Source organism: Carex rostrata, chromosome 3 (assembly GCF_964058835.1).
Source record: "Carex rostrata chromosome 3, lpCarRost1.2, whole genome shotgun sequence".
Classification (NCBI taxonomy): domain Eukaryota; kingdom Viridiplantae; phylum Streptophyta; class Magnoliopsida; order Poales; family Cyperaceae; genus Carex; species Carex rostrata.
Window position 1 is genome coordinate 5661999 of NC_135920.1, and position 17610 is coordinate 5679608.

Consider the following 17610-nt stretch of genomic DNA (forward strand, 5'->3'; position numbering starts at 1 on the left):
CTGTCATCCCGAATCCCGACCGGCCGAGAGTAAATCTGAGCCGTCTGTTTCAATTATGTTGAGTCAGGTACCTGGGAGGATACGGATCCAAAATTATCTGTGCGCTCCGGTTTCCGAGTCTGTGCTGTGAAAAAGAGAAAAACATCACTTTCCAAAAATTGGAAAGGTAAACATACAAGATTGTGCAAAAGAAAGTGTGCAATGAAAAAGTGCAAAAATTCCATCTCCAGTATTGAAAGGAAAAGTTTTGCACACATCTAACGATCTGTTTTTAGATACGGTGTTCCTATTATATTTAGAACCGCTTTTGAAGTGTCTGAATTCTGAATAAATACAGTGTCAAGTAGAATAGATTCTTCCAAATCTGATCCATCGACCCAATATCCATGAGGTCCACAAATTTGCAAAAACATCAAAAGTTAATAGATGATTATATACAACTTCATGCAGCTTATCTTACATGCACATTAGCTCTCAAAATTGTGCAAGGATCCGACAAAGCATATGATAGTCCTACATGTGACCCACACATCACTTGTCATCATCAACTTTAGTGTAACCATTCCACTCGGACCTTGAAGAAGGATATAAACAGTACTATCACCATTGATCGATAATTCATGAAGAAGACCAAAACGAGCACCACGAGCTGGGATATGGCTGTGCTAATATAATGAAATAATTCAGAAACAGGCGAGCTAGAAATCACTGGAATTTCGGTGACTAGCCTCCTCAAGGGTGATTAATCATCCATGGAGGCAAACCTGAGCCATTTGATTGGGTTGGAGTCTGTGCTGGTGAAGTTTCAACTTCAACTCCAGGTTGGCTGCATTTTTTGGGTAAAAAATGACAAAATTGAGGTTATTTGTGAAAAGAATTGAAGAATTGAGCTGTTAAAACATGCATGTATTATTGAAATTGGGTTGGTATATCTAAGGTACTAGTTTGTTATCTTCGTATGAATTAGGTAAGTTAACATTCGAAGAATCAGTAAGTTTTGATTTGTCAATTATTTGATGATATCAAGTAATTCAAGTTCACAATTATGTTCGAAGTTTGTAGGATATATATTTACACAATTATAGTAGGCATGAGATTTTCAAATTGTGAAATGAATTCATGCAATTTAGAAAATAAGTTATATAAACAATTCAACAATAAATTTCCACGTGAAATGTTCATTATGCCTATATATTATACTAATTCTAGGTTTTATTGCTACTACAGGTTTTAACAGGTGCAAAATAAAAGAAGTGATAAAAAGGGTACCCGATATTAAGAGTAAACTGCAAGTCTTTAACCATAAAAGGAGATGCTGGTGAAGGTTGTGCTTGAGCATGAGTTTGTGGGCCACACAACATCTGCTGGGCAGGCATTTTCTGTTCTTTCTCTTTTGCAAGTAGATGCTTTTTAAGATTTCAATAAAGAGGAAATATAAGTCAATTTGTTGGTAACGCTAGTCTTTTATATTTTATGAAGTTCCAGTTGCAATTCTTTGAACATTATCATAAAATTTTACCTTTTGGAGTGATGAGTTTTCCTCCTTTAGCAGCTTCTCCTGCACAATCAAACAATAATTTTAGCCTATAATATTCAAATCGAATATGGCAATAATGTTTGTTATTTTTGCAATTTCTCACCTCTCAGCTTCAAATAAGAACATTTATTCTTGGAAAAAAATTATTGTCTGATTTTCACACCCCTATTAATCATTTAACAGCCAATAACTTGATGCTGCAATACTTGCACCTCTCATAAGTAGTACCAGAGATAATATAGCTCCAGGTACTACAACAGTACAATATTGTCTGATTTTCACACCCCTATTAATCATTTAACAGCCAATAACTCGATGCTGCAATACTTGCACCTCTCATAAGTAGTACCAGAGATAATATAGCTCCAGGTACTACAACAGTACAATATGTTCTCAAAAAGTTCTGATAACTTGCCTTTTGATGAAGCTCTGCTATACAATCATTGTAAACTTGGTTCTGCATCAATTGATAATCCATATTATTAGACTCAGCAACACAAAATATGATTTTAAAGGGGCTGCTGTGAAATTTTCATTTACAGTTTATCATATTTTTAAATAACGTCAATTATTTCTATTATGCCCAACTAATAAATCATTTAGAATTTACTTTGTGAATATTGCATCAAATACTGACAAACTTATCCACTCCACTTTTTTTTTTCTATTTGAGTGATGAATTTCTGTACTCTTAATCAAACCTTTATATCATTTGGGTCAGCAAGGGCAGAAGATATCTAGCATGTACTTCATATAACTCTGTTGGTTATCACCGGATAATTAACCGCTTAACAGGTGTCAACCTGATATATTTAACTATGCACCAGCCAATAAAAAATTGCAACTCATTTGTCAGCCCAGTTCTAATTTTTTTTTTTTGAAGGTTGGCTAGAAGCCAACAGATATATTAACCAATATAAAAGGTTTATTTACAAAGGCCCAGTTCTGATTAGGTGTAAAAATCTCCTTATGCACGTATACTATCTGAACATACTCTGTTCAGTGTCAGCCTACCAAAAAAATCTGATGACTTTAATTGACAAAGGTGCAACAATTGACAGAGATGTCTACTTGGAAGGGAAAAAATGGAACCTCCCATTGCTAATTTGGTTTCCATTTTAGCTCTGCGGACAAGCTTTGTGATTTATTGTTTCCTTTTCAAAAGGGCTATTGGATCATTGGTTGCATGACTTAACCCATATTTGTTAAATCTTAGTGTCAAATAGATTATTAAGTAGCATTTTATTGATATCATGAGAAATTAGTAAAATATTAGGTATTATTTGTAAAATGTCATAAAGATTGAGTGGGAAAATTTATGTAATTGAGCAACCTTTCTATTTCTTATTTGTTTCAAGGAAGCTTCAAGCTGTTGCTCCAGGTACTGTAGCTCTTTCATTGTCAGTGACTCTAGTTCTTCTCCCATAAGATGTCTGCACACCAAAAAAAGTAATGGAACAAATAAGTTAAAGGAAATTTTTTCTTATTTAGGTTCTTCTTTGCTTCAGTTTTTCTTAATTTATCATGGTTATATTACACTCCAATGCATGATCAAAGGTTATTGCTAGAAAACACAAATGACCTTACTGATTTTGGTTTGTGCCAGTTACAGTTGGGTTATGCATGAGCACATAGCAGTACAGGCAGCTTGGTAATGTTTATGATCATGATGTGAAATTTCTCACCTTTGCCTTTTTTGCAGAGCTTCTATCTTAGACTTTATTATTGCACAACTATTGCTCAAGCTATCCTACAAAAAAGCACAAATACATGGAAATTTTAGTATCATGAACCACAGATGTCTTGCAATCTTGCATGGCACACAGGTATTCGCATAACGTGTGATGTACAAAAAAGCTCCAGATACTTGAAGGAAACAAAACAATGCATGTAAAATTCATTCGTTAGACACAAAAGTTCATCGTTAATTTTTGGGTATTCAATTTTAAAGGCAAAATCCAAGCATTGCTCTCTTAAATTCTCCAGAAGAATGAAATTTTCAAAACATTATTTCAATTCAATCAGCCTTAAGATTTTAACAAAGAAATATCTTTCTTTTAATTCTGGTGCCTAAACAAACACTGCTTTCATTTGGCAAAAAAAAAAAAAAATACTATTTCACTTTGGGGATCCCCATCGTATATATCCCTGTCCAACAATGACTTCATTTGACATATCATCCCTATATATACCTCCAGATACAGATGTGCATCCACTAGTATTTTATTAGTATTTTACAGTCAGTACAATGTGATGCACATGATATATACATGTACATGGAAATTGTGCCTTATATGAATAATTACTGGGACTCAATTGAGCATGTGTTACCTTTAATTGGCCTTTTAATAGCAGAATTCATTTAAGATATGATATGCTAACAACTAAAGACCTATAAGCCTATTATAGTGGAACCCACCAAACATACCCGACATTTTATGTTTTTGGCTCAAATTCATATTAGTTTAAATAAAGCTAACAAAATCTAGTTTGCTGCATATTTGAAAATCATTTGATCCAAACCTAATATACCTATATTTTTATTCTTTTTTGTTCAAATTCGTATTAGCTTACATAAATGTAACAAAACGCCTTCATCGATCATTCATATAGGAAATACCTGAGACACAGAATCTGGTTCTGACACTGCCTTTTCAGCAAGGGAGTACTGCTGAAACTTCTCAAGAATCTGTTCCATCCTGCACAAAATGAAACAGGTGCAGCAAGATTATTGTCTAATTTAGATCAAAGACTCCATATGTTGAGAAACCAAGCCGAGACAAAAGAGATTTATATATATATATTCAGTTCCTGCAAAAGATGCTCCAAAAAGTGTAAACCAAGCTGTGAGATGGCCAATATGTTTCCTTTATTTTATACTGAGTTCAAATGTTACATACATAGATATTTGCTTAGTACCAATATTTCGTGCCAGAATCAGAGCAAATATTATCTGCAAATGTCCACATCTGTTTTTAGATGCACATACCAACCATTTAACACAAATGCATATAAAAAATTATAGATTGGATATGGTAATAGTATGCAAACTTAACAAGGACCATTGTAAAACATACAAAATATGAAAATAAATAATGGGTCATATTTTCCATAGTCATATCATAAGAATATGATAAAATATATGCACTGAATACTGTTGTTACAATTACGAATACTAAAACTGATGCGGGCACACTCATTTTATTTTAACTACAATATATTTTTCATACTTACGAACTAGTTAATTTATTATAAAAAGTACTACTACATATAATATTGGTTAATGATTTTGTAAATAAAAGACGCGCGCATGCTATCATGCATGTATAGTTGTTGCTCTAACAGGTGCTTGGCTTCAGGAAAAAACAATACTTATTTTGTTTTGTTAGTTATAATTTATATGAAATTTTATAAATTCAACTTAAAGGTTTGTATTCATCAACTCTTAGTAACAGTTTTGTATGTTAATATGAATATATAGGAGATGACCGATGATAATTCATAACTATCAATTTTCCAAAGATTCTTTTTTTCAATCTTGAAGTTGATGGCTTCTAAGATGCGTGTACTTTATGCACTATATTGAGATGGACTCTTAAGGGAGACTTCTTGATGTTTCAATCCTAAATTGAGTAATTTTAGTTCGATTCATACGATCATTATTATCAAGATATATATGCTTGACAAACAAGGACCACCAAAATGAAAGTTCCTTGGAGTAAATTGTTTTGAGGTTAAATGAGAGGAGCCATTTTTCTCTACTAGGGTAACAGAGAATAAAGGAATTTTATAGTTGGAGAAGATCCTATAATGAAAGATAATGCAAAATGGCCCCTTATGTTCTTCTCTATGTCCCAACTAAAAGTGAATCTAAGTGAAAAACATGGGATAAAACTGTTCATTTTCATTACCTTACCATCTAAATGGGTCCAGAGCTACATATCATGCTGATTGTATGAATATAATACAATTCTAAACAAAGTATTATGGATAGTTGTATAGAAAGTGTGATGTATACACAGGGGCGGACGCAGGATTTTTGTCAGGACGGGGCAATAATCGGATGCAAATAGCTTATCGGATTCAAATCCAATAGCTTATCGGGTACAATTCAACATAACAAAAAAAATACCAATCAATATAATAAAAATCCTAAGTTACTTGAAAAAAAATCAACAATTCAACATTTATAGGGAATTTGAAATCAACATTTTGGTTCAACTAATTGTTGTTATTTGGGATCAGCGCCTATTTGGGCTCCGCTAATTTGTTTTGCTCAGAGTTTATATGAGCTCCGTTCCGTCTATTAAAATTCCAGAATGAGCTACAGGGGGGCAATTTGAATTCCAGAGAGGGGCAGAGGTCTGAAAAGCAGATTTTTAGCACTATTTTTGAAAATCCAGTGGGGGGCAGCTGACCCCCCTGTGCTACAGTAGATCCGCCCCTGTGTATACATATTGACAATGACACGCAGTTCTGTTTACATTATTTGAGAATGCAAATGTGGGGTGATTATGTCTTCTAACAGGCATAACATTATGCCTTCATGGTTTCAGGTACATTGGTGTCTATTGGCTATTCTTAATGCCCTGCTCATTAATAATGACCATAAGGCCTTTTATTGGGAATGTAAAAGAATTTATGTATATAATTATTTTGTTGGCCATATGCATTGAAAGGTAAATGAAGAGCAGTAATTATTGTGTTACACTAAAGGCCTGTTGGTAGCCTATAAATAGAGACTAATTAATAGTTTCATCACCATTATATGGAAGTCAAAACACATTTGCTCTGACTTTCATATCACAATATTCAAGGTCTTTGTCTTGATACTTGTATGGTACTAGTGATCAATTCAAATAGTTGTCCGCAATTTTTCATGATGTTTATATAATTACTCTTTGGAGCAAAGAAGAGAAACTCTTTGGAACTACTTTGGCAAACATTCAGACTAAGATGAATAATTTATACTTCATTAGTTAATTAGTTAATAAATAATATACTAACATGACAGAAAATTGTAGAGATTTTTTTAATTTAATTTAATGTCAAATAATCCTATGATTGAAACAACAGTGAGAATCATCACATAGGAATCAAACATAACTAGTGGATGAAGCGTGATCAGGTGCAAAAATTTGGCTCCAAATTGTGCAAGGAAATTCCATCTAAAACCAAGGAATTTGAACAGATGAAAATCAACCGCTGAGAACATTAATTAATGAACAGCTTCCACCCAATATGAGATTACACTCAAACATAGTGGGTGATTTCTCACTATATTAAGTACATTGTGATAAAATAGTTAATTCAAAATAGTGGATCAAGCGCATTGTGAGTTATGTGAATTATTATTGTCCAGGGTTCTAAATAGCTAGCTATATATTAGGCCTTGTTCGGTTGCACAGTGGGAATGAGAATAGGAACGGGAATATAAAAAGTTTGAACTAAAATTTACTGTTCACGTGGGAAAAAAAAATTTAGAGTAAATTTTTTTTTTCCCACGTGAACAGTATTTTCGGGATTACTTCCGAACAGGTCCTAAAAGTTATAACACTATTGGCCATTTTTTTTTTGTCAGGATTCTAAATAACTATCAATAGTTGCACAATAGCTTTTATTTTATCATAAAAGCGATGACTCACACTATTTAGAACCTTGTTATTGTGAGATTCTTCCACTTGTTTCTGTATAATTTGAGAACTATCAAATGACACTTGTGTATCTGTAGACATGTGAGGGGACACGTAACACAAGTCTGAAATCCTCAGAACCAAACCAACTTAATGAAATGTTTTTCCTTTAATGTTGTCCGTGCAATGAAGCGATGCTTTAGACAGTGGACATTTTCTACACTATACTTGGATTTCTATTGTCGATCAATCAAAATTGAACATAAGCAAGTACGGACTGAGGACACGTACATCTGTATGACAATATTATATATAGTGCCATTCAAGTTATTTAGGAACCCATAAAATGACACATCGACTCCACAAGGGGTTCTCACAGGAAGGCATATTTGAAAGAGGAAATTTAAATGTCGTTAATTGTTGTGCTTCTATTATGTCTTAGTTTTTAGAATTTAACCAACTCAAAATCTAAATTAAATTTAAATTCAAAATTAAATAATTAGATATGATCTATATATATCATTTTCTATATATACACATAAAAATGATGACATTTCAACTTTATTATAATTGACATCAAGAGTTTGCAAATTAAAATGTATTGATATGAATAATTTGTTGACATTGATTTCTTTAACTTATGATTTATATTATAACAAAGTTAAAAAATCATAATTTTGTATGTGCATGTATAAAAATAATATGAATCATATCTAATGATTTTCATTTTGTTATTTTAAGTTGAGGAGGAATCCGATTACCACAACAATTTTCTACGTTTTCAAAGTCCAAATCATCGATCTAAACTGTTCAACATGATCTCCACAATAAAATGTGCTTCCAGATCAAACTTTACAATTTTGAATTTTTTTACTATTTATTAAAGGCAAAGGCTTCTATGGACATAAGGACCTATTTGTAAAAATGAACATATTTTTATTTTCAAAGTTCAAACAATCGATCAGAACCGTTCATCTTGTTCTCCATATTAATATGTGCTTGGAGACCAAATTTTATATTTTTCTGAATTTTTTTACTATTTATTAAGATGGGTACAAAAAATATCAAATTCAGACCATTGAATTTTGTACCCATCTTAATAAATAGTAAAAAAATTCAGAAAAAATGTAAAATTTGGTCTCCAAGCACATATTAATATGGAGAACAAGATGAACGGTTCGGATCGACTGTTTGAACTTTGAAAATAAAAATATGTTCATTTTACAAATAGGTCCTTATGTCCATAGAAGCATCACTATTTATTAAATATTTTACAAAAACTAGTCAAATTCAGACCATTGAATTTTGTACCCATCTTAATAAATAGTAAAAAAATTTAAAAAAAATGTAAAATTTGATCTGGAAGAACATTTTATTGTGGAGATCATGTTGAAAAGTTTGGATCGATGATTTAGACTTTGAAAATGTAGAAAATAATTGTAGTAACTTTGTGGTAATCGGATCTCTCCTCTTTTAAGTTTCTAAATGTTAAGTAATAATAATTTAAAAGTTGGAGGTATAATAAAAATATAATAGAGACCTGAAAAGTGAAAGTATCAGAACATTCCACTATTTAAAAATTAAGGAAACTACCCGTTAAGATCTTATTTAGAATAAAACTTGCTTTGCTTTTATGAGTACATCATATGCCATCTTTTCATATAAGAAGATTTATTGGTGCAGTAGATTATATATGAATGTGCGAAGGTGTTAATTTCCACTATGTCACAAAGACATTGGCAAACAAATTTGGACCACTTACATCAGAGAAGAACTTCACCTGTGTAGTTTCTGCACAGTCTGTTCCAAGTTAGGATAAAGAAGGAGGGTTGTGATAGGTGTGGCGATCCAACGATAGACCAATGGTCGAAAAACAACCATTCTCTCATGAAATAAAACCCATAGATATTTCGTTGGGGCGTAACTCTCATAGCGACGCACCATATTGAAACCCGGGTGTGGTGTTAAATGAGCAAGGGCTGGGTCGTCACCTCATTAGTGGCGCGCTACATCGGCGCCCGGATGTAGTGGTAAATGAGCAAAGGTCTTCATGTCTTACTCGACGGGTGCGAGGGGCAAGGAAGCTAGCCAAGGAAAGTAGGATTCATTTAGGTAGCTGGAATGCAGGGTCCTGAACAAGTAGTTAAGAGAGATAGTTGATACTGCGACTAGGAGACATGTGAATATCTTATGCGTTCAGGAGACTAAATAGACGGGTTAGAAGGAGAAGGAGGTGAAGGATACAGGCTTCAAACTATGGTACACGGGAAAAAAACGGAACAAGAATGGGGTGGGTATCTTAGTTGATAAGAGCCTCAAGAACGAAGTTGTCAACGTTAAGAGACAAGGAGATAGGATCATCGCATTTAAGTTGGTAGTTGGTGATAAGGTTTTGAACATCATTAGTGCGTATGCCCCACAAGTAGGTCTAAGTGAGGTCGCCAAGAGGGATTTTTGGTAAGATCTTGATAGCATGGTCAGAGGTGTGCCTAGTAGTGAGAAACTTTTCATAGGATGAGATTTTAACTGTCATGTTGGTACAACTAGTGGGGGATTTGAGAGGGTATATGGAGGTTTTGGATATGGCGATAGGAACTAAGAAGAAGAAGAGATCTTGAATTTCGCTGTAGTCTATGACCTCATGTTAGCTAATACCTTCTTTAGAAAGAGACAATCCCATATAGTTACCTTCAGTAGTGACCAGTACTCTAGTCATATCGATTTTGTCCTTATTAGGAGAGTGGACAAACGAGCTTGCGTAGATTGTAAGGTTATACTTGGAGAATGTGTCATCTCACAACATCAGCTTCTGGTATTCAATTTTCGTCTTCGGATACGTGTTCGGAAGGACAAAGACGCCAGAATTACAAAGACGAAATGGTGGAAGCTCAAAGGGGACGCTTCACTGGTGTTTAAGGATAGAGTGATTGAAGAAGGGGCATGGAACGTAAAAGGAGAAGCAAATCGCATTTGGAAGGTGGCTATGGAGGTTTTTGGAGTGACAAGAGGAAATAAACGCGAATCTAAAGATACTTAGTGGTGGAACGAGGACGTGCAAAAGACTATCAATGAGAAAAAAGAATGCTACAAATGCTTGCACAATCACAGGAGCAAGGACAACATACAAAAGTACAAAACGGCAAAAAAAAATACAAAAAGCGGTGAGTGAAGCAAGGGGTCATGCATATGAAAATCTATATCGTAAACTAAGTACAAATGATGACGAAAATGACGTCTATAAGATAGCTACACTTCGTGAGAGGAAGACGAGAGACTTCAACCAAGTTAAATACATTAAGGACGAGAATAGTGGCCTTCCGGTGAAGGACAACGAGATAAAGAATAGACGGAGAGCATATTTCGACAAACTATTCAATGAAGAGGATGATAGCACCACGATCGAGTTGGATGACTCTTTTAATGACACTAACAGACGATTTATTCTGAGGTGAAAGAGGCATTAAGAATGATGAAGGTAGGTAAGGCGTTGGGGCCTGATAACAATTCTATCGAGGCATGGAGATGCCTTGGAGACGTAGGGGTAGCTTGGCTAAATAAGTTGTTTAATAACATTTTCAGATCAAACAAGATGCCTAACGAGTAAAGGAGAAGCATATTAGTACCAATCTTCAAGAATAATGGAGATATTCAAAGTTGTACAAATTATAGATGGATTAAGCTTATGAGTCATACAATGAAGCTTTGGGAGAGAGTTATCGAGCATCGCTTATGAAAAATGACAAGCGTTACGAAGAACTAATTTGGTTTTATGCCTGGAAGATCGACCACAGAGGCGATTTTCTTGACGAGACAGCTTATGGAGAGATATAGGGAGCAGAAAAAGAATCTACACATGATATTTATCGACTTGGAGAAAGCATACGATAAAGTACCGAGGAATGTCATGTGGTAGGCTCTTAAAAAGAAGAAAATTCCAACAAAGTACATTACCCTCATCAAGGATATGTACAATGACGTTGTGACTAGTGTTAGAGCATACGATAGCGAAACCAATTACTCTCTTCTTAAGATATAATTACATCAAGAGTCAGCTTTGAGCCCCTATATTTTTGCCCTAGTGATGAACGAAGTTACAAGGGACATACAAGAGAAGATCTCTTGGTGTATGGTCTTTGTTGATGATGTGGTGCTAATCGATGAGAGTAGGATAGGAGTTGATAGGCAATTAGAGTTGTGGAGACATACTTTAGAATCGAAGGGTTTTAGACTTAGTAGGACTAAAACCGAGTATTTGAAGTGTGAGTTCAGTGGTGTCAAGTCAGATGATGGAGATGTCACTTTGGCTGGACAAATAGTGCATAGGAAGGACACCTTTCGATATTTGGAGTCGATGTTGCAGAGTGATGGTGAAATTGATGAAGATGTTAGTCATATGATACAAGCGGGGTGGATCAAATGGTGATAGGCATTTGGCATCCTATGTGACAGAAAAGTTCCACAAAAGTTCAAAGGCAAGTTCTACATGACGGCGATCAGACCTGCGATGTTGTATGGCGCAGAATGTTGGGCTACTAAAAGACAACACATTCAGAAGATAAGTGTAGCAGAGATGCGTATGTTGCGGTGGAGTTGTGGCCATACAAGATTGGACCGCATTAGAAATGATGATATACGTGATAGACTTGGGGTAGCACCAATTGAATAGAAGATCGTCTAACACCGCTTGAGATGGTTTGGACATCTCCATCGGAGACCTCCTGAAGCACCAGTGCGTACTGGAATTATAAGGCGTATCGAAAACACAAGGAGAGGCAGAGGTCAGCCACAATTGATATGGGACGAAGCAGTAAAAAATGACTTGAAGGAGTGAAATGTATCTAAGGAGTGCGCTTCGGACAGGAGTGCGTGGAAGCTAGCGATTCAAGTACCAGATTCATGACCTAGTAATAGTTAGGGATTATTTAAGGGTAGTATTATAGGTCTTAGGTCATAGGACTATAAATTTGGAGTCAATGATGTAAGCTTAGGACTTTGATCCCTACGATTAATAGTTTAGGTAGAATATAGTTAATATTAGTATTAGTAGTATTACTATCACTTTCACTCGCACTCTCATTCTCACTTTTATTTTTATTATTTTTATTACTACTCTGTCTACTCATCTTTATTTTATGATTGTGATTGGATTTTATTTCTAGCCTATCCAAATTTATTTAGATTAAAGATTTTGTTGTTGTTGTTGTTACATCAGAGAAGTCTCATTGACGGGGAATTCCTAGACAGAAATTCTTTATTGATCACAAATAAGTTGCAAGCCCAATAACAGGTTGCACGAGTCCGATGACAATATCAACATTGATTGGAGGCTACTGTTCTTTTTGTCGAAGCTAATTTAATTGCAATCTTGTATGTTATTTCTACATAACTCGATGTGGGTTTGAATAAGTGGAGTTTATTGAGTAACAACAAGCAGTATATCAACTATTTTTGAGTCTTATATAACTGAAATATCAGTTTAGCAATACAGAAACAAATATTAGATGCGAGCTCCTAAGGTTATGCAGTGGCTTCATCCAGTTTGTGACAATGTGGAATTTAATTTGATCAACTTTTGCTTATAATACGATGATGCTGCAAGTTATGGACACCTTAACAGAAAAAAATATATATTTGTTGCTTGAAAGGAAAGAAGATTCAAACTAAAATTAAGACATCATTGTCCACTTCATATGTTAAGATATATATTTGGTGGCTGCTTTCAAAGAACATATTTTTGTACCATCCTCAAAGAAAAAATGAATGTGCTACGAATATTGAAACAGTGCTCATTCTTTGAACACTGGTAGGAGCATACTATAAATCCACAGAATTAGTTTCAATTAATGACTGGAATGGAAATAAAAAAAATGCTAAATTAACTAATCTAACTCAATCTTGATGAAGGTCGTGTGGAAATATTCCTTCGATCAATATGCAAAAAGGATCAAATAGTTGTAATCTGTTACATGAGGAAGATGAAAGAAAAAAAAAACAATATTATTTTAATGCTTTGATTGCCAATGCTAAATTACCTAATTTTTTTTTCTTTCATCTTCCTCTTGTACTATTGAATATGCTCTTCGATCAATATTCAACAGTACATGAGGAAGATGAAAGAAAAAAAAAATTAATATTATTTTAATGCTTTGATTTCCATATGATTCAACCAATTGGTAGCTAGGGAGACCAAAGCAAATTTGAAATAGTTGAGGTGCTACTCAGAATCTGAACATATAAATTAATCAACCAATTTGCAAAATAAGATTCCTAGCCTATACAAGAGAAGAAAAAAGGATTGAAAGGAGAATGGACATCAAGTGTGTCATTTTTGCCACAAATGATGGAATAATAAAAGAAAAATAAATCTCTTCAATGGCTCTCCCTCTGTGTTGCAACTCATTAGTAAGTAGAAAATGTGAAATACACAAAAAAAAGTTACTGAGTTGAAGTCTAATGTGGTATATCTGATTAAGGCTATCAATGCTGATGAATTAATAAAAACCAATACACAGTTGACAGTTGTATGAATCACAAGCCGCTGTTGACTTACAAAGTGATGAAGTGGTGCACTACAGTCGATCCAAACATGGGATTAATGATGGACTCATAGTCAAACTTCCAAACCAACAAAAAGGGACCGTGAAATGAAAAGAGAGCTTCGGCAAATGGTGACTGAGTGAAAATATACATTGAAATTGTTATACTTACAGTAAAGAAAAGGCAAGCGAAAGAGAGAGAGGCAAACAGTGGTGCTTCTTCTTACCCTACATGCTAGAGGAAAACGATAAGGATGCTAGCATGCTATAGAGCTATAGGAAACCAGAAGCTAATCTCACAAAATAATGTCAGAAACTTCTTCATGCTAAAATCACGTCCCATTTATGAAAGACGAATTTTCTCAAAAAAGATCAATACATGAAAGACGAAATTCCCAAAAACATCAATAAAATTCAGCAGTTACTTATACTAGAATGAACCTAAACAATTTAACAATTTGATCTGGTAGAATTATACATACCGGTCATTGGTGGAATACTCGAATAACTTCCCCTTAGCAGAGAAGATTATGAGCGCCACGTCTGCATCGCACAAAATTGATATCTCGTTTGCCTTCTTTAACAGCCCGCTTCTCCTCTTAGAGAATGTGACCTGGCGGTTTATCTTGTTCTCTATTCTCCTAAGCTGCACCGGCCCTCTCCCCATTCCCTCTTCTAAGAACAACTTTAGAAGGAGAAAAAAAAAAGATAAAAAGGAGAAAAATGGTAGAGAGGCACGCTGCCCTCCCAGCAGTTACCGATTTGGAAAGGAAACGAGGGGAGGAGAGATTAAAAGAAAGGAGCGAGATAATGTTTACCTACACCGAGTCTTCTGTAGCTGCACCACTGTAAAGTGGGGTCAGACGGTATTTATACGAGTCAGGTCCACAGACCATGTCTATCAATATTTTTCGAACAAGGGAGAAAAAAAAGGTGGTTTTAGATCGAGGAAAACAGTGGTTTTGAAAACCAGAGTGGTTTTCGTCCACTCTGCTGTCGACTTGGTATTGGCTGAGGTTACGTGGCTAATGCTGACTGGTTCGAGAGCCCTTTCTCAGTCGTTAGTTTTTTGGGTCCAGACAAATTCGTATCCTCTGCATTAACTCAAAAGGTAATCTTTTGAGTTAATAAATCTCAATCGTCCAATACATTTTAAGATTCGTGTGAACTAGATCTGCACTAATATTGAAAGGTCCCTATATTACAAACAAGTTACGAATTGACTCCGTTTAATATCGGACGGTTGAGATTCTTTAACTCAAAAGATTCCTTTCCTTTTGAGTTAATGCAGAGGATAGGCATTCGCCTGCAGACTGCGTTAAGCCTGTAGTGGGGTTGGGTCTGTGTCCTTTGTCTCTGTATCAACGCGCTCTTTGCAATTTGTGGAAAAGAGGCGGGGCCCATCTGTGGGTGTAGTGTAGTCTGTGTAGTGTATCCTTCTATATTATTTTATTTTTTAGGCTGGAAAAGGAAATGTTTTTTCTTTCTATTTGGGATTGGATTTGTGGCGAGTTGCTACGAAAGGAAAGTGATTCCTGCTATTTATGGGGCGGCGGATATTTTGTTTTTGTTTTTTGTTTTCTTATTTGGCAGATATTTTGTGGACATGCCTATTTTGTGGTGGTTAATTTGGTGCAATATTATTTAATAATCTTTTCTTAATGATTTTGCAATGTTAATTTTCTTAAGAAACAATCCCACACAGTAAACAAATATCTTGTACAATTAATCCCCCTAGTAGACCAGTTATTTTTTTAATGGAGACATAATTATTTATATAGCTATCTAAGTTCAGATGAGAAGCAATTAGTAAATCCTTTTTTGTTGGAAATTTAAAGTTTATCAAGCCTTTTATTTTATATATCATGACAAATTAACACGTTTTTTTTTATTTACAAGTTCATTATATATGGCAATTACAAACATCAAGATACTATACTAACCATATATTAAAAGCTTTTCAAAAAACAAAACAATCGACTAAGCTAAAAGAAACAACTTAAGCCATTTGTAAAAACAAAAGTTTTTTCATAATCAAATTACAAAATATTTTGATTAAAATTTCCTTTCATTAATTTCAAGGAAATCAAAGAAGAAAAAAGAAAATTAATCTTTAATTTCTACTCTGGCTGGTAATTTGAGATTATAATTATTAATTTTATGAAACAACATGCCAAAAGGAAATACATATAAGTTTGAATTTTTCTTATATGCTAAAAACAAATGCGGACAAATTTAAATGTTCTTACTATAAGGAGTTGTTTTATTTTTCAAAAGATTCTTAAAATTTTTTTTGCTAATTAAAGAAGCAAAATAAATTGAAATAAGGAAAATAAATGAGAGTAAAGTTGTCCATTAATTAAAACTTTTTAATTATGTTGCGCTGATAACAATAAGTTTTAGGGTAGTGATATTAAAACTACTAATTTTTTTATTAACACAACCTTATCTAATTATTTTACTATATAGACAATTTTACCCTTTTTTAAAATTTTCTTTAAAATTTGATTCTCTCTCATATATTACCACATTTTTCCCCATAAAAGTTATGTTTAATAAAATATGTTATTTGCTTAAAATCTGTTTCTTTCTCTCTCATATTATTATAGATTTATTTCCTTAAAAGTTAGATCATTTATTTTCATCACATTGTTTAGATTTTTTAAGAAAACTACTACAGTGAAAGATTTTATTATATTATTAATAGCTATCAACATTATATAGGGATGGGCTGCACTACTCCATGGAGTAAAACGCGTTTGTACTCCACGCCGTATTTTTATTTTGAAAATTCAAATGACCGATCCGAACCGTTAGATGTGATCTCCATATTGAAATGTGCTTGGAGACCAAATTTTATATTTTTTGGAATTTATTTTACTATTTATTAAGCATTTTTCAAAATTTCTGTTTTGTTGTGAACAGTAAAAAACAGTAAAATTTTCTGGACCATCGGATTATCAATTTTAAAAAATGCTTAATAAATAGTAAAATTTGGTCTCCAAGCACATTTCAATATGGAGATCACATCTAACGATTCAGATCGGTCGTTTGGATTTTCAAAATAAAAATATGACGATGTGGAGCACCAACTCATTTTACTCCATAGAGTAACGTAGCCCATCCCCATTATATATATATCAATTTATTTTATCTAACTTCACAAATTTTATTAACAATCTTCTATAAAAAAAATTATATTGTCAATAAATATTTTATCTTTTTTTTAATTTACTGAAGAAAATGACATAATTACTTATAGAAATGGTGTATTGAATACATCATCAAGCCAAAATTAATTATCAGCAATAATTTTAATATTTAATTTATGATTAAAAAAATTAATTGAAGTACAACATAACACTACAATAAAAGAATTACATATATCAAGCCAAAATTAATAAATTGTTTTCATTAGACTTAAATTAATAAAATATTATGCAAATTCTCAATATCATATTAAACTTAAATTGATAAAATATTCTACAAATTCTCAATATCATATTGGCAAAAGGTCTATCTAAATCGATATAGCTCATTAATTTGTTTTCTCCATTATTAATGCTACGAACATGATAACCTACAAAGAAAAAAAATCTCGTCAATAGATAACTAACTTATCATATTGTTTCAATAAAAATATTGTTAGAATAAACTAACCTTAATCGTTTGTGATGTTAGGCAATATATTCAGATCAATGGCATTACATGAGGTGCTTTCTATTAGAAGGTTCGCTTTGATGTTAAGACTCAACAATCTTAAAATATGATGGATCTTGTCGAGTTGAGCTTTTTTTTTTTTTTTACCTTAATATCTTAAATCTATCTAGTCATATAATTGGTTCAGAAAAATTGAACAAGAGCTCCTTAATTTTTTTTTCTGACAATCTCTTTTTTATTAATG

General features: G+C 33.4%; 1 protein-coding gene and 1 pseudogene across 1 annotated transcript; one reads left to right on the plus strand and one right to left on the minus strand.

Annotated features, from left to right (window-relative positions):
• Nucleotides 1-325: 325 nt before the first annotated feature.
• LOC144551111 (MADS-box transcription factor 14-like) lies at nucleotides 326-14522 on the minus strand. The gene is made up of 8 exons (XM_078298922.1): nucleotides 14189-14522; nucleotides 4158-4236; nucleotides 3223-3287; nucleotides 2871-2970; nucleotides 1953-1994; nucleotides 1520-1558; nucleotides 1270-1406; nucleotides 326-826 (listed from the first exon to the last, which is right to left on the minus strand). Exons 1-8 carry the CDS (start codon nucleotides 14371-14373, stop codon nucleotides 733-735), a joined length of 741 nt encoding a protein of 246 aa, XP_078155048.1. The 5' UTR covers nucleotides 14374-14522; the 3' UTR covers nucleotides 326-732.
• Nucleotides 11182-12089, plus strand: LOC144551109 (uncharacterized; annotated as a pseudogene).
• Nucleotides 14523-17610: the final 3088 nt, after the last annotated feature.

Coding starts and splice junctions, on each gene's coding strand:
- LOC144551111 (XM_078298922.1), bottom strand. CDS start 14,373: ATGGGGAGAGGGCCGGTGCAGCTTAGGAGAATAGAGAACAAGATAAAC. Junction 1,559..1,952: donor TAGCAGAGCTTCATCAAAAG/GCAAGTTATCAG, acceptor TTGATTGTGCAG/GAGAAGCTGCTAAAGGAGGA. Junction 827..1,269: donor CAGTTTACTCTTAATATCGG/GTACCCTTTTTA, acceptor CAAAAAATGCAG/CCAACCTGGAGTTGAAGTTG.